Source organism: Glycine max, chromosome 9 (assembly GCF_000004515.6).
Source record: "Glycine max cultivar Williams 82 chromosome 9, Glycine_max_v4.0, whole genome shotgun sequence".
Lineage (NCBI taxonomy): Eukaryota > Viridiplantae > Streptophyta > Magnoliopsida > Fabales > Fabaceae > Glycine > Glycine max.
Genome location: NC_038245.2, coordinates 11,982,947 through 11,997,197, shown reverse-complemented (window position 1 = coordinate 11,997,197; position 14,251 = coordinate 11,982,947). Strand labels below are relative to the sequence as shown.

Sequence of the window (14,251 nt, the reverse complement as noted above, 5' to 3'; positions counted from 1 at the left end):
CTTTATTCAAATCTATGATTAACTCCAACATACCTAAAGTCAAAAAATTAATATTTCAATGGAGTGACGCTTCCTACAAGATTCTGACATTCGTTTCAAAGAACTACAACACGTGGTCCAATCCAACCTTTTCCATGTGCTGGATGGTGCCTTCCCTACGTGAACACAAAACTCACAAGACTAAAATAATGTTCTCAAAAGAACCTCAGCCGCCCTTATAAAACAAACGGCTTTTGATTTGAGTGTAAGTAGTTTTTTATTGTTTTTATTTTTCCAAAATAAATAAATAATGTTCTCAAAAGAAAATCAGTCCTTATAAAACAAAGGACATTTTGATTTTAGTGTAAGTAGTTTTTTATTGTTTTTATTTTTCTAAAATTATTGTTACTAGCTATTTTAAAATGAAATTTCACAAAAAAATATTCTAAAATAAATAAGTTTTAATTTTTACGAGAATAGGCCATGTCATACTTCAAATAAATAGGTCTGACATATTTTATAAAATTAAGACTTAAATTATTATGTTTTTTTATAGGTATGGCCCATTTTTTTAAAAATTTGATCTAATCTATTAGTCTATTTAAAAATTTGCTTAATATTATTAAATTAAATAAATAAACAAATCTATCTTTTAACACCCCAAGTTAAAACTTAAAAGATAAGCTTTATTTCTAATTAATGGTAAAAAAAGTATTCACCCCATTGTTATTAAAATTTATTTTTTAAAAGAATAAAAACTATAAAAAAAAACTAACGTAGCATTCAATAAAAAATATTAACGTAAAATCATATGCTATAAGCTATGACTAAAGTAAAAAACTTAACATAAAAGATATACAATTAAAAAATGCTCATGTAAAAATCATATGAAAACTTAATTAACATAAAACATTAGGTTGTGAGAAGAAGTCTAACTATTATTTATATTATATTAAATTATTAATAATATTAATAATATGATCTTGCCATTATAGATTTGTTTAATTAATAATATTACACTACTAAAAAAACAGCTTTCTACATCGCCCAATTAACATCGATTATAGCTAAAACCGATGTTAACGAAAGTGCGGTGGCATTTTTGTAAATAAGTAGACTTAGTTAACATCGGTTTTTCCAAAACCGATGTTAGTATGCCATTGTTAACATCGGTTTTGTAAAAACTGATGTTATCGAGTCGATGTTAACATCGGTTAATTATAAAAAACCGATGTTGTTATCATTATAAATTAAACTTATGAAATTGCACAACCCGCGCTTGAACCCTATCGTTCTTCTTCTTTCTCCTTGCGCTTGAACCCTATCGTTCTTCTTCTTTCTCCTTGTGTCAAAGTCGCCTGCGCTTCCGTGACTGCAACCACATTGTGGAGATCATGTTTGTGGAGATCGTCTTTGCCACTTATCCATTGAGGTACGTCCTTTCGTTTTAACATTAGGTGTTCGTCGTTTTAACATTAGGTGTTCGTTGTTTTAACCCAGGGCTTTATTGTTGTTTCTCCTTCTGCCTAAGTTCGTGTTTGTCGCAAACTGGGTTGCACTTCCATGACTGCAACCACATTGTCGAGTTAGCGTTTGTGGAGTTCATGTCTGCGCTTCCATCGAAGGTATGTCTCTGTTGTATGTTAATGATGAAAATCCATTGTTCAATGGTCTGTCTCTGTTGTGATGTTTCGAAACCCTAGTTAGGCACAAAGGGTTAATCGTAACTGAATGTGTAGTGATTTAGGACCATATGTAACTGCCTTAAGCAGTTATTGCAGAATAAATTATGGAGTAACAGCAGGGGGGTTAGGCAGTTTTTAGTGGGTTTTCAGGAAGGGAGACATGAGGTTGTCAAATTTACATAGAGGGTTTCAGGGACAAAGCTTTGATTTACACAGAGGGTTTCAGGGACAAAGCTTTGATTTACATATTGAATTTCATCCAAATTTTTGACAAGTCATTGTTACTTCCATGAATATTTATATTGTATCATGCTTAATTATATGCATTTGCTTATTCTGATCATTGTGTGTTGTGTGATTATTTCTTCCATGCAAGTACATGATTCCTATTTGTTGTGAGAGGAAATGATGGGCAGCAGCACCAACTGAGGTGAGTTTATATTTCCTTTTTTTTTGTCTTTATCTTTGTTAGTTTGTTATATATTTTTTATTTTATATGTTTGAGTTTTAAATGTGTAAAAAATAGAAATAGAAAGGTCTGCTGATTGCTTAGGAATTCCTTGTTGTTTCATGGCATTCCTTTTGAACCTCAAAAGGTGCTTATGATGGCCTTTGGTTAAATTTCTGATTATATGTATTGGGGTCCTTGTGCTGGGTTATTGTTGGGTTTGTTTTGGTTTTTGGAAGGTGGCACTTTTGTGTCTTTTTTTTATTTTTTATATGGAAGGCAAACATAGATATGTATATTATTAATAATATCAAATCAGTACCAAAAGTACTGATGAATTACACATAATTACATGACACTTAGAGTGTCGCCTCCCAACCCAAACAAACCCTCCAATAATCCACTACAAAGGATAAAATATCCAACCCAAACAAATAGTCAATATACCCAACCCATATCAACTAAAATAAGCCACAAGGTTAGAAGACCATTGGTTGAAAGAAAAACTGAAGTGTTTCTCTCTGGTCTTTAACCATGACCAATTGAGGAATAAAGCATCATCCATCACTTTAGATGGTTGAAAGTGATTACCCTCGAAAACCACATGGTTTCTATGCTTCCATATAGAGTTAGTCAGAGCTACCCACCATCCATATCGATGAGATTGATTTTGCCCTACGGCATAGCCCTCATAGAATTGAATAAAGTGTGCTGCTGGAGATGATGCAATGGGGCCAACCATCTGATTCCAACTCATATATTCCTACCACAACCCTAAGGTCATTTCACAATTGAAGACCAAATGATCCACCTCTTCTTGAGCATTCCCACACAGAGGGCATGAAGTATCCTGCATCTGCACATTTCTTCGAAGGAGATTTCCTCTAGTGGGCAGTCTATCTAGGATAAGTCTCCATGAGAAAATCGCAGCCCTTGGGGGTACATTCAGATTCCATACAATCTTCAGGATGTTGGCCTCCATAATTGGGGTGGTGGTCTTCAAAAGTTTGTAAGCTGACTTAGTAGAATATATACCACTGCGATTAGCTTTCCAAACCCGAATATCCTGCATATAAGGCTGGATTTGAATGTCAGTAATTGCTTCCATGAATGTCACAGCTGTATGTTGCTCATAGTCAAATAAATTTCTTCTCCACTTTAAGTCCCAACACCACTTGCCTTGGGAAAAGATTCCCATGTTGGATATGGTACTGTTCTGCTGATCACTAATGAGGAATAGCTGATTGAATTGCTGTTCAAGTTTATAATCTTCCCCCAACCAATTATCTTTCCAGAATTTTATTTTTTCCCCTCCTCCCACCTTCCATACCATCTGCTACTGAATAATACTGAACTCAGGCTGTTGATATAACTTTCGAAGATCCCTCCACCAATGAGACTGCCAAGATTTATCCCTCCCACTGCTAAGATCTGACCATCCACCATATTTAGACATTAAGATTCTAACCCACAACTGATTATGATTAGAAGATAAAGCCCATATCCATGTACCCATCAGAGCTGTATTGAATTTAGAAATATCTTTGACTCCTAGACCCCCTTCCTCCTTAGAGAGACAAACTACTTCCCATTTCACCCAAGGGATTTTTTTATGCCCTTGAACACCTCCCCACAGGAAGTTCCTTTGCAAGGAGACAAGTTTGAGAGCTATTCTTCGAGGAAGCTTGAAAAAAGATAAGGTATAAATAGGGAGGGCAGTGAGGACAGAATTGATGAGAGTAACCTTTCCAGCCATAGATAAAATTTTCTGGTTCCATTTAGATAGCTTCTCTTCATATTTCCTGATCAGCGGTTCCCACACCAAGCTGCTGGTGGACTTTGCCCCAATGGGAATGCCCAGATAATAGAAAGGAATCTCCATATGTCTACAGTTCAAAAATTCTGCTGCCTCATGAATTCAGTTGACCTCAGCTCCAAAGATCCCAACTTGACTTTTTGCAAAGTTAATCTTCAATCCAGATGCCAATTCAAAACCCCTCAGCATAGCCTTCAAAGCAATAACATTATCCCACAAAAGCATGCCCCACAAATACTATGTCATCTGCATATTGCAGAATATTAACCTGCTCATTTTGCTTCCCTACCTGAAAACTTGTATACAGATTATTATCTATTGCAACCCTCATCATTCCAGTTAAGCCTTCAGCCACTATGTTGAAGAGCAAGGGGGCTAGGGGATCCCCTTGTCTCAAACCTCTAGTGGGAGCAAACTCCTTTGTGGGGCTGCCATTTATTAGGAATGATATAGTGGTAGATTGTAAACAGACATTGATCCATTTTCTCCATGTATGCAGCAGCAGTCAAGCTTCTATCACAAGCGATATTATCAATATCATTTAACTGCTGTCTCAGCTGCTGAACTTTCTTGAATTTGACATCCCCAAACTCTCTACTCCACTGCTTTAAGCTGGATTTTAAGTTCCTCAACTTTTTTTTAAGCACAAATCCCCCCAACTAGCCTGCTGATCTCTGGTCCATGATTCCTTCACCAATGTTTGATATTCTTTATTTTTGAGCCACCAATCCAGCACCCTAAAGGGCTTAGGACCCCAATCCACCATATCTGTTTTCAATAATATTGGGCAGTGGTCTGAAAAGTCCCTTGGAATTACATGTTGAGAGGAGTCCGGCCAATGGGACAGCCACTGTTCTGAGACCAGACATCTATCCAATCTGCTCTTCACAGATCCATTGGGTCTGAACCAAGTAAATCTGCTACCATAAGATTTGATCTCCTGCAGTTCCATATCAGAAATCCAGTTATTGAATTCAGAGATATCAGAGCTATTTCCCATTCTTTGAGATGTGCCTATTCTTTCTTCCTGGCTTCTAATGCTATTGAAGTCCCCAAGGAAACACCAAAGACCATCAGTGTGAGAGATTCTTAGCTGCCTCAACTCTTCCCACAAAGCTCTCTTCCCCTGTAGGTCACAAGGAGCATATATATTAACAATGTATATCCTCTGATCATCCTTTATCCATCTACCTGCAAGCATTAGGAAGTTGTTGCCTTTCACCCAGCTGTCTACTTCAAAAACAGAATTATTCCATAAGCATAGTAATCCCCCAGAAGTGTGAACTGAGGGAACACTATCCCATGAGACATTAGAGTCCCCCCATATGCTCTGACAGGTAAGCTTGTTGAAGTATTCCTTCTTAGTTTCCTGAATACACACAAGGTCCACCTTGTATTTTAAATTGAGCTTTTTAATAGCAGCCCATTTGATGCCCCTGCCCAAACCTCTACAATTATATGACAGAATTATTTTCAGTACCTGTGGTACTGCTCTGTTTAATATTTTATTTTTGAACTGCAAAGATAATTTATATTGATAATTAGAAGTACCAGTGGTACTACAGATTACAAAGAGACATTACATCAGAAAATAGCCATATAGGCACCCAACAAAATACAGCATATAAAACCACCGTTGATGGCGTCATCGACCCTACATCCCCGGTCAGACGCCATGTGAAGTGGAAGATGGCCCGCACGAAGAAGACAGGGGAGATGACGACTGAGGCCGCAAAGGAAATCGCTGAGAAGATTGTAAGTCATTTTCAACTAACCATTACAATTATGTTTGAATATTTTGAGAATGCCATGTACCACTGTGTGTTTTCTGTGCAAGATTCGTTTGAGGAGCAGGCCACACAGGGATCGTTCGTCCCCCATGGACGTCAGGATGTTCTGACCGCTGCTATTGGACGTCCAGAGCACCCTGGACGTGTCTGTGCTGTTGGAGCCGGTGTCACCATCAAGCAATACTTTGGATCGGCTCCACGGACGTCCCGCAACGCTTCCTCCCTGCCTCCTGACGAATTACAGCAGCTGACTCAGCAGATCAGGGACCAGCTAGAGGAGCCCATCACAGAGAAAGTGACGAGGCAGGTCATGGCATCCTTCAGCCAGCTTCAGTCACAGATGCAATCTCAGGGACCTCCTGAGCCTCTGGTTGGTCCTGGTCCCTTCGTTCCTCGGGTGAGCACAAAGGGGAGTTGTGTTGATCCCTCAGGAAACGATCCTGAGACGGGTGACTCTGACAGGTGCGGCTTGTACATAGAAGCAGATCCTGCCCGCCTGGTTGTCGTGGGGAGAGTTTATGAGGGATCCACTCTTGTTCATAACACTCCTTTGTTGCCTAGCCAAGTAAAGGTGAGTGTGGACGAGGTTAAAGATGCACATGCTGCAGTTCCTGTACCCACTGCTGAGGTTTCCTTAGTGGGGCAGGCACTTCACACCTTCCTTGCTTGGTCGACACATCTGATCAAGTCTTTATCAAACCAGGTACTTATTGTCCTTACTATATGTTTCTTCTTTTTAAATTAATTCATTAAGCGTGCCTCAAATTTGGCTATTTAACTTTGTTTCATGAGCAGGTAGCTGTGTCTCCGCCAAAACCACCTCCGAAGCCCAATCTGGAGGTCGATGATCCACTTTATCTGATGACATTGACCATCCCAGAGCTTTTCTTGAGGCCTTATCAGGTTAGATGGGATGCCACCGTGTTAGGGGTCGTTAATCCAGATTTCCCCCTGTACATAAAGCACGAAGACCTCTCCGAAATCGAACACGGTGGTCAATGTCTCAGCATATCAGTGTTACAGTTGTGGATTCTGTAAGTCTTTATATAAAAGGCTTTTATTTACCTAAGTTATGGCTTTCAATTCATAAATATTTAACTTTGACTTAACATAAACAGGCATCTCACTGAAACATGTATGCGAGCGGGGAATTCTGATATCTATGGATTCCTCGAGCCTCAGTCCATTCAGAGGTCTGGGCAATCACAGTTTGAATCTGAAAGTTACATAAAGAGTTGGATGCAGAGTTCACAATGCGATGTGTATCTTGGAGCCTACCTAAATGGGTAAGTCACAAAATAACAAAATTTAATTAATGTTTACTAATGTACTAACCCATTTTAGGTTCCACTGCAGCGGACATTGGCAGATGGTGGTCATCCTGCCCAAGGAACACTTAGTTGTCTGGTTTTGTTCATTGCATAACAAGCCAAACAACTACCTTAAGGGGATTATTAATAGGTTAGTGTTCTTTTCAATACATTTGCATTGTAATACCTCAACGTACAACATCAGTTTTTAATTGTTACTCATATGGAATAGTGCTATCAAGGGTCTTGATGATGCTCCACAGCCTAAATCAAAGGCTCCTGCTAGGTGGATTGTCGTCAAGGTACGTCATTTACATAAAACTTTCACTTATATATATTTCTTTATGTGTCTGTACACTAGTTGTTTAATTAATATCCAAATTTCATTATGTATTTAGTGTAATAGACAAAAAGGAACTACTGAGTGCGGCTACTATGTCATGCACTGGATGTCCACCATCATTTTAGGAAGTTTTAGAAATAATTGGAAAGCGGTAAGTTTATTTCAAACAAAATCGATTTATTTATAATTTGTATTACATTATTAACTTAATATGATTTATTTAAACATGCAGTATTTTAACGACCCTAGACCATTGGAGCCTGAGAGATTAAAAGCATTGCGGATCCAGTGGGCACAGTTTTATCTCCGAGTTAGAGATCAGGCCTAGGATTTAGGGAAATTTTTTAACATTTTTTACATTTTCTATGTAACATGAACATTGAATTCATTTGTTGATTGTTCTTTATAATATATAAATCTGCTATTTGATGTTTATTATCATTAAAACTGCTTGAAAGCATAATAAAATGTTTCTTTGCTGTGAATTGGGCCTCCTGAAATTGCATTTGACAGGTAAAAACAGAAAGTGTATATAAAAAAAATATTTGAAAACAGCATCGGTTATTAACAAAAACCGATGTTAATATCATAACCAACATCGGTTATAATACAAAACCGATGTTAACGTTTGTATATTAACATCGGTTTTTGGGGAATAACCGATGTCGGCGTTTGTATTTTAACATCGGTTATCTGTAGATAACCGATGTCAACTAGTGTACATTAACATCGGTTAATTATAATTAACCGATGTGAATATTTGAATATTAACATCGGTTATTTATAATTAACCGATGTTATACACAAAGAACTACACCAAATAAGTGTATGCATCATCAATGTTGACATCGGTTTTCTAGAAAAACCGATGTTAAGGGTATATATTAACATCGGTTTTTCTCGAAAACCGATGTTAAACTAACATATTAACATCGGTTTTACTGAAAAACCGATGTCAACGTTCATCATGCGTACACTTTTTTTGCTGTTGTTCATTGTGTTTAACATCGGTTATTTAGAGAACCGATGTTGTCATATGTATGTTAACATCGGTTCTCCAAAACCGATGTTAACATTCATACATTCAACATCGTCACTTTCAACATCGGTTTTAAAATCGATGTAGAATGTTCTAAATAACCGATGTTGAAAGTGTATTTTATAATAGTGTTATTATTATAAGTATAATATGTATATTTTTATTATATTGTATAAATAAATAGGTTGATCTACTAGGCTTAATATGTTTTTTTATAAGCCTAGGTCTAACCTTTTAAAATAAGTAGGCTTTTTTAAAAACTTAACTCCAGTCTTTTATTAAACAAGTCAAGTCAGGTAAGGTTATAGGCCATTATTTAAAGTTTAACTTATTTTCATCCCTAATCAGGACACTAGGAGGAAGACATCTAAGGCTTCTTATTTGATACTTAATTAATTCACTCTTACAAGGTCGACTCATTTGGGATACTTTTAGTTACGACACTATGTCCAAGCGAGAAATCGAACCTCAGACCTTGGTTAAGAAACCTACGTGTCAAACTACTTGTGTCATTTATAATTTTAGTCTTATTGTAACAACTATTTTTTACTATTAACATTTTTCTAAAATATGAAATTCTTTTTAATCTTTATTGTTGTTTTAAAATAAATAAACATTATTGATTTTAAAAATTAAGTTTAATAGTTATGCATTGTATAAAAGTTTTTATTATCAACAATGTAAAATGTAACAAACGAAAAACAACAATGTACAAAAAGATGGATAGTGAAAGCTTTGTTAGGGTTTCAAGCAATGGTACTAGGGTTTCAAGCGGTGGTGATAGGGTTTTTGAGGAACCGTCCAAGAAGAGGATGATCTTTTACGTCAAAGCAATAGGAAGGTCAAAATAAAACCTGACGAGGATAGCACCACTCTCGATATAGAGGTTGAGAAAGAAAAAGGACGTTGAAGAAGAGGTGGATCCCTACAAAAAGAAGTTGTTGTCAAATAACATTGCAGTGCCTTTCTCTCCTTTTGATGGAAGATGTTTTGATAAGCCTAACAACAAAATCCCCCCTGCCACCTTTGTCGAAAGAAGATAGGGAAAGATTTTACGAGGTTAAGATTACAAATGAGGAGTTCAGTGATTGGTGTAAACCCTGGAAGGGCTCCCTTATGGTGATATTGTTGGGTAAGAAAATTGGTTTTTGTATGATGGAGACAAAGTTGAATATAGTTTGGGCAAGAAAAGGTTCTATAAAAATCATTGATGTGCCAAGGAATTATTTTCAAGTTCTATTTACTTTTGATGAAGAGTACAATCATCCTTTAATGGAAGGACCCTAGATGGTTGTCGATCACTACATCATGGTACAGAGATGGAGGCCATTTTTCCTTGCTAACCCTAATGTAAGAAGAAGTTTGGTTGTTTGGGTATGGATTCCAGAGCTGCCCATGGAATTGTTCAATGATCAATTTCTCTGAAGGCTAAGATCAACTATTAGGATAATGCTAAAAATTGACAAAGTCACGACCATTCAAGTAGGGGGGATTCGGTTCAAATTTGTGTCGAGCTTGATCTTGATCAACCGCTTCAACGTAAGGTGATTGCATGAGGGTACTTGTTGAATCTACAGTACGAAGGGTTGCACTTTATTAGTTTCAAGTGTAGTAGATATGGGCATAAGGAAAGCATGCACGTTGAGACTGTGATGACTCAAGGGACTAGTTTTGATAATGTCAATATAGTGGAGAAGCAAGGAAAATGGAGTAACTCAGAGGCAGCACCACTAGTTAATGTTATGGAAGGGGCCATATTGAATCAACCGCTAAAAGGTGGGAAACCCTAGTGTTGAGAATATTTTTAGATATTTAGGATAAGGGCCTTAATGACCATAATGAAAACTCAAATGTCTATGGTCCATGGTTGTTGGTTAGCAAAATTTCAGGAAAGCAGTAGTCAAAAGAGGCAACAAGAAATAATCTCAAAAACTCATGGGGTCAGAGCACACCAATCCAGGCATTAGCAAGCGAGGATCTAGATCCTTTGTGTTAGCCAAAACACACAAGAAGTCAATGAAAAGGCACATGATACAAAAATGATCATGTGCTAGATACAACAAATCCAATCAATAAAAAATGGAAGAGAATAAGGCCCAGAAGAGGATAAGTGAAAATCAGGTCCCAAAGCTTATAAAGATGGTTGATGAAAAAGGCAAAAAGAAGGGCAGTTTTTCTAAGCAGCCAGACCTTAAATTGAAAGATCCAATAAAAAGGGCTGCAATAGATACAAACTCTACTAGAGGAAATAAAAGTAGGGCTCAAGCTAGAGGAAAGAAAAATATAGCAAGGTCTTCACCAGGGATAACTAAAGAAAAGAAAGTCCTTACCTAGAAGGACAAGGAAGAGGAATTACATTTTATTCAAATGCTCTAGAAAACAAGGGAGTAATTTGTTTTAGGGATCATAATAACATAGCAAATATGGATAAAACTATCTTTATGCCAGATGAAGAAACTCTATGGTTTGTTGCTAAGCTTTAGAATACTAGTGCTAGTGGTCCTTCCTCTCCTTCCTCTTTTAAGAATGTTGAGACGAGTGCAGAAAGCTATGGAGGAAATTGTTGATAGTGGTTTTGCGGCTATGGGCACCGAAATCCAACTAGGTAATGATGTTGCGATGCAACGTTAAGGCCTTTTCTCCTTGCTTTCTTTTTTATGATAAATATAGTCATTTGAAAGGTTCGAGGAGTGAGAAAGAAGTTTTTCTTTGGAACAATTCATGACCTTCTTCAAATTGGTGGGGAATAGGCGGATAAAGTTATCAAACACATTGGATTGGATGTGGTATTTTGTGTGGAAGCAACTGAATTTTCGAGGGGACTATGGTGTTTGTGGAATACCTCTTCCATAAACATTTCGATTGAAGCCTCCTCTAGATATCACATATATATCAAAGTCAATCCTAGAGCAAATACTTCTTGGTTTTTGACTAATGTCTATGCTATCCCCCAACCTAGTCATTGAAATGTTTTGTGCGAAGAATTACAAAATATAGCTTCAACTATGACACTCCCTTGGGTAGTTGTAGGAAACTTCAACATTGTGTTGTTTGAAAATGAAAATTCTAGTGGTGTTCCTGTAAACAATCAAGCTAGTACCCAAATGCTCAATTATCTTAATCTGTGCAATATTCAAGATATATGTTTTAGTGGTCCTCCCTATACCTAGTCTAAAGGAACACTTAGAGAAAGAATTGTTTGGGTTGTGGCTAATTCTCCATGGAAAGAAGCTTTCTTAAATTCCTCCATCAAGCATTTGGGTTTATTGGCATTCGATCATTGTGGCCTTTGGGTAAATGTTAAAGATGGTAATTCTAAATTCTCTCCTGCCTCATTTGAATTCCTTGGCCGTTGGTTGGACCATCTAGATTTCAATGTGCAGGTGGAAAAATCATTGATCATAAATGATGATTAGGGAAATTAAGAAGTGTACTCATGCGAGGTTAGAAGGGGTCAATTTGGTTCTTTTGAATGGACCAAATTCCAGTTTGCTCTAATTGCGTCGAATATTGTGGGAGGAATACACTAACATCCTCCAACAAGAGGAGTTGTACTATTTTCAATTGGCAAGAAGCAAGATTAAACTTGGTGACCATAATACAAGATTTTTCCATCATCTTTTCTTAAGAGAAAATGTAGAAATAAAGTGGTTGTTTTGATCACTTTAGAAAATGAATGGATTTATGAAGAAGAGGAAATCCAAAAGGGTAACCTAACATTATCAGGCCTTGTTCAAATCAGAAGTCAACACATGGGAAATCTAAATTCTACCCACTCTTTCCCCAATATTCTTAATGATGATTTGGTTTAACTTGATAACCGCTTCTCGTCGGAAGAAATAAAGTAGGCCTTATTCTCCATGGGCAACTACAATGTGCCAGTACTGGATGGGTATCACTTTATTTTCTTCAAGACTCATTGGGAAATAGTTGGTCCATCTATCTATCAATTGTTGCTTACAATTAGAGAAAATTCCTACATCGTGGCTCTTGTAAACCAATTAGCTTTAACTTTGATTCTAAAATGCTTGAATTCTTCAATAGTGTCACAATTTAGACCCATTGCTCTATGCAATGTGGTGTCTAAAATCTTGACAGAAGTGTTGGCAAATAGAATCAAGTCGATTATGACTTACACTGTTGGCCCCATGCAAACTAGCTTTGTACATGGTAGCAATTCTCTTGACGATTATATCATCCTTCAAAATTTGATTCACACTTTTGATAATCTAAAGGGTGAAAAATTCTTTCATGCTTCTTGAGCTAGATCTTCAAAAATCATATGATAGCATGGAATAAGGTTTCATTGAAGATAATTTATAAATTTTGAACTTCTCGTAGTGGATGATATCTCTCATTTTTTCCTGTATAAGCACCTCTTCAATGGCTATTAATTGGAATTGAAATAAGTTAGATTTTTTTTTTCTCTTACAAGAGGTTTATGGTAGGGTGACCCCTTGTCCCCATATATTTTTGACTATTTTAGTTTAGGAGAATAAACTTTGTCCTGATATTCAACTTATTTTTTTCTGATGACATTATTTTGGTGGGGGAGGCGACAAACCAACAAATCGATGAAATTAATAAGATCATTGACACTTTCTCTACTGTTTTGGGACAAAAGATTAATTTCCAGTAGTCTATTGTCTTCTTTTCAAAGAATGTTAAAACAAATATGGCAAGTAATCTTAGTGCTCGGTTAAAACAAACCCAACATTTGGTGCTCTCATTTGGCGTGGGGAACTCTCATACCTCCCTTTGCTACTCCAGACGGGCTCTGAGACTATACTTTTTAGAGTTGGGAGCTTGGGGATCGGTATACATTGTACCTGTATGTGGCTATCACTCCCAACTATCATCCCTGTGGTTGTGTAAGACCACCAATACCTGGGAGGCTCAGTGGCATTGTTGGACCCTGTTATGTGTCGAGTGTGACAGTCAGTTATGTCCAGTGTGATTATCAATGATGTCAAGTGTAGTATTTAACTGTGTCAAAAGTGATAGTTAGTGGTGTTAAGTACTATAGTCATTTATGTCAAGTGTGATAGTTATGTGCTCTAGGGCATTGAGAGTTTTGTTTGCCTAGAAAAACCATACGCCATTGTTATGTAAGTTGTATGATTTGTGTGTTATTTCTAGCATTTGAGGAGTGAAGGACTCACCTGTACAACCAATAACTTTCAGGGTTAGAGGATGTCGAAGGAGTCACGCCCCTGCGAGCTTGACGTAGTAGGTAGACAAAAAGAGTGTGGCCATGTCAGGAGACACGCGTGTTAGTTTACACGTGTCACACTTTGGTGCACATGGTGCTGGTAGATAGACCAGATGCCACACACATCACTATTGATCACCGTCAGTACTGCTACATCCCCTAAGGATTTACATTTCCCCGACTACTGGAGTGGTTTGAAGACATCAACTTTATCTGGGTATGGAAGTGCTTTACGATGCTCAAGAATTCGAAGTGGCCCTCAGTGAGGTTTGATGCGAGAGGTAATATCCTGAGTTGGAGATTCGAGTTAGTACGTCCTTGTAGGTCACTGAGGACTAGGGAGATCACACCGACATGACGTCCGAGGATAAGGAAGTGTATCGCGAGCTTTTACGAGATTTAGAGCCTTCATTTGAGGAGGAGGACCTTCCTGTGTTTATACCTTAGACGTAGTTCATTACTTTTAGTTGGGTAGTGATATGCTTTGATCCTAGATCCTTTTTGATATTTTGATGTAATTTGAGGGGCGGGGTCTTCACTAAAAATGTTTTTTGATGTAGCAGATTTGTATAGATCATTTCACTACTTTTACACTTTGGGTTGTATCCAATTTATTTTAGCGTGATACT

At 37.2% G+C, this 14,251-nt stretch overlaps 1 protein-coding gene across 1 annotated transcript; it reads right to left on the bottom strand.

The window, feature by feature from the left end:
* Nucleotides 1-2,875: 2,875 nt before the first annotated feature.
* LOC102665107 (uncharacterized) lies at nt 2,876-3,445 on the bottom strand. Its single transcript, XM_006588015.1, has one exon. The coding sequence runs from the start codon at nt 3,443-3,445 to the stop codon at nt 2,876-2,878; it is 570 nt and encodes a 189-aa protein (XP_006588078.1).
* Nucleotides 3,446-14,251: the final 10,806 nt, after the last annotated feature.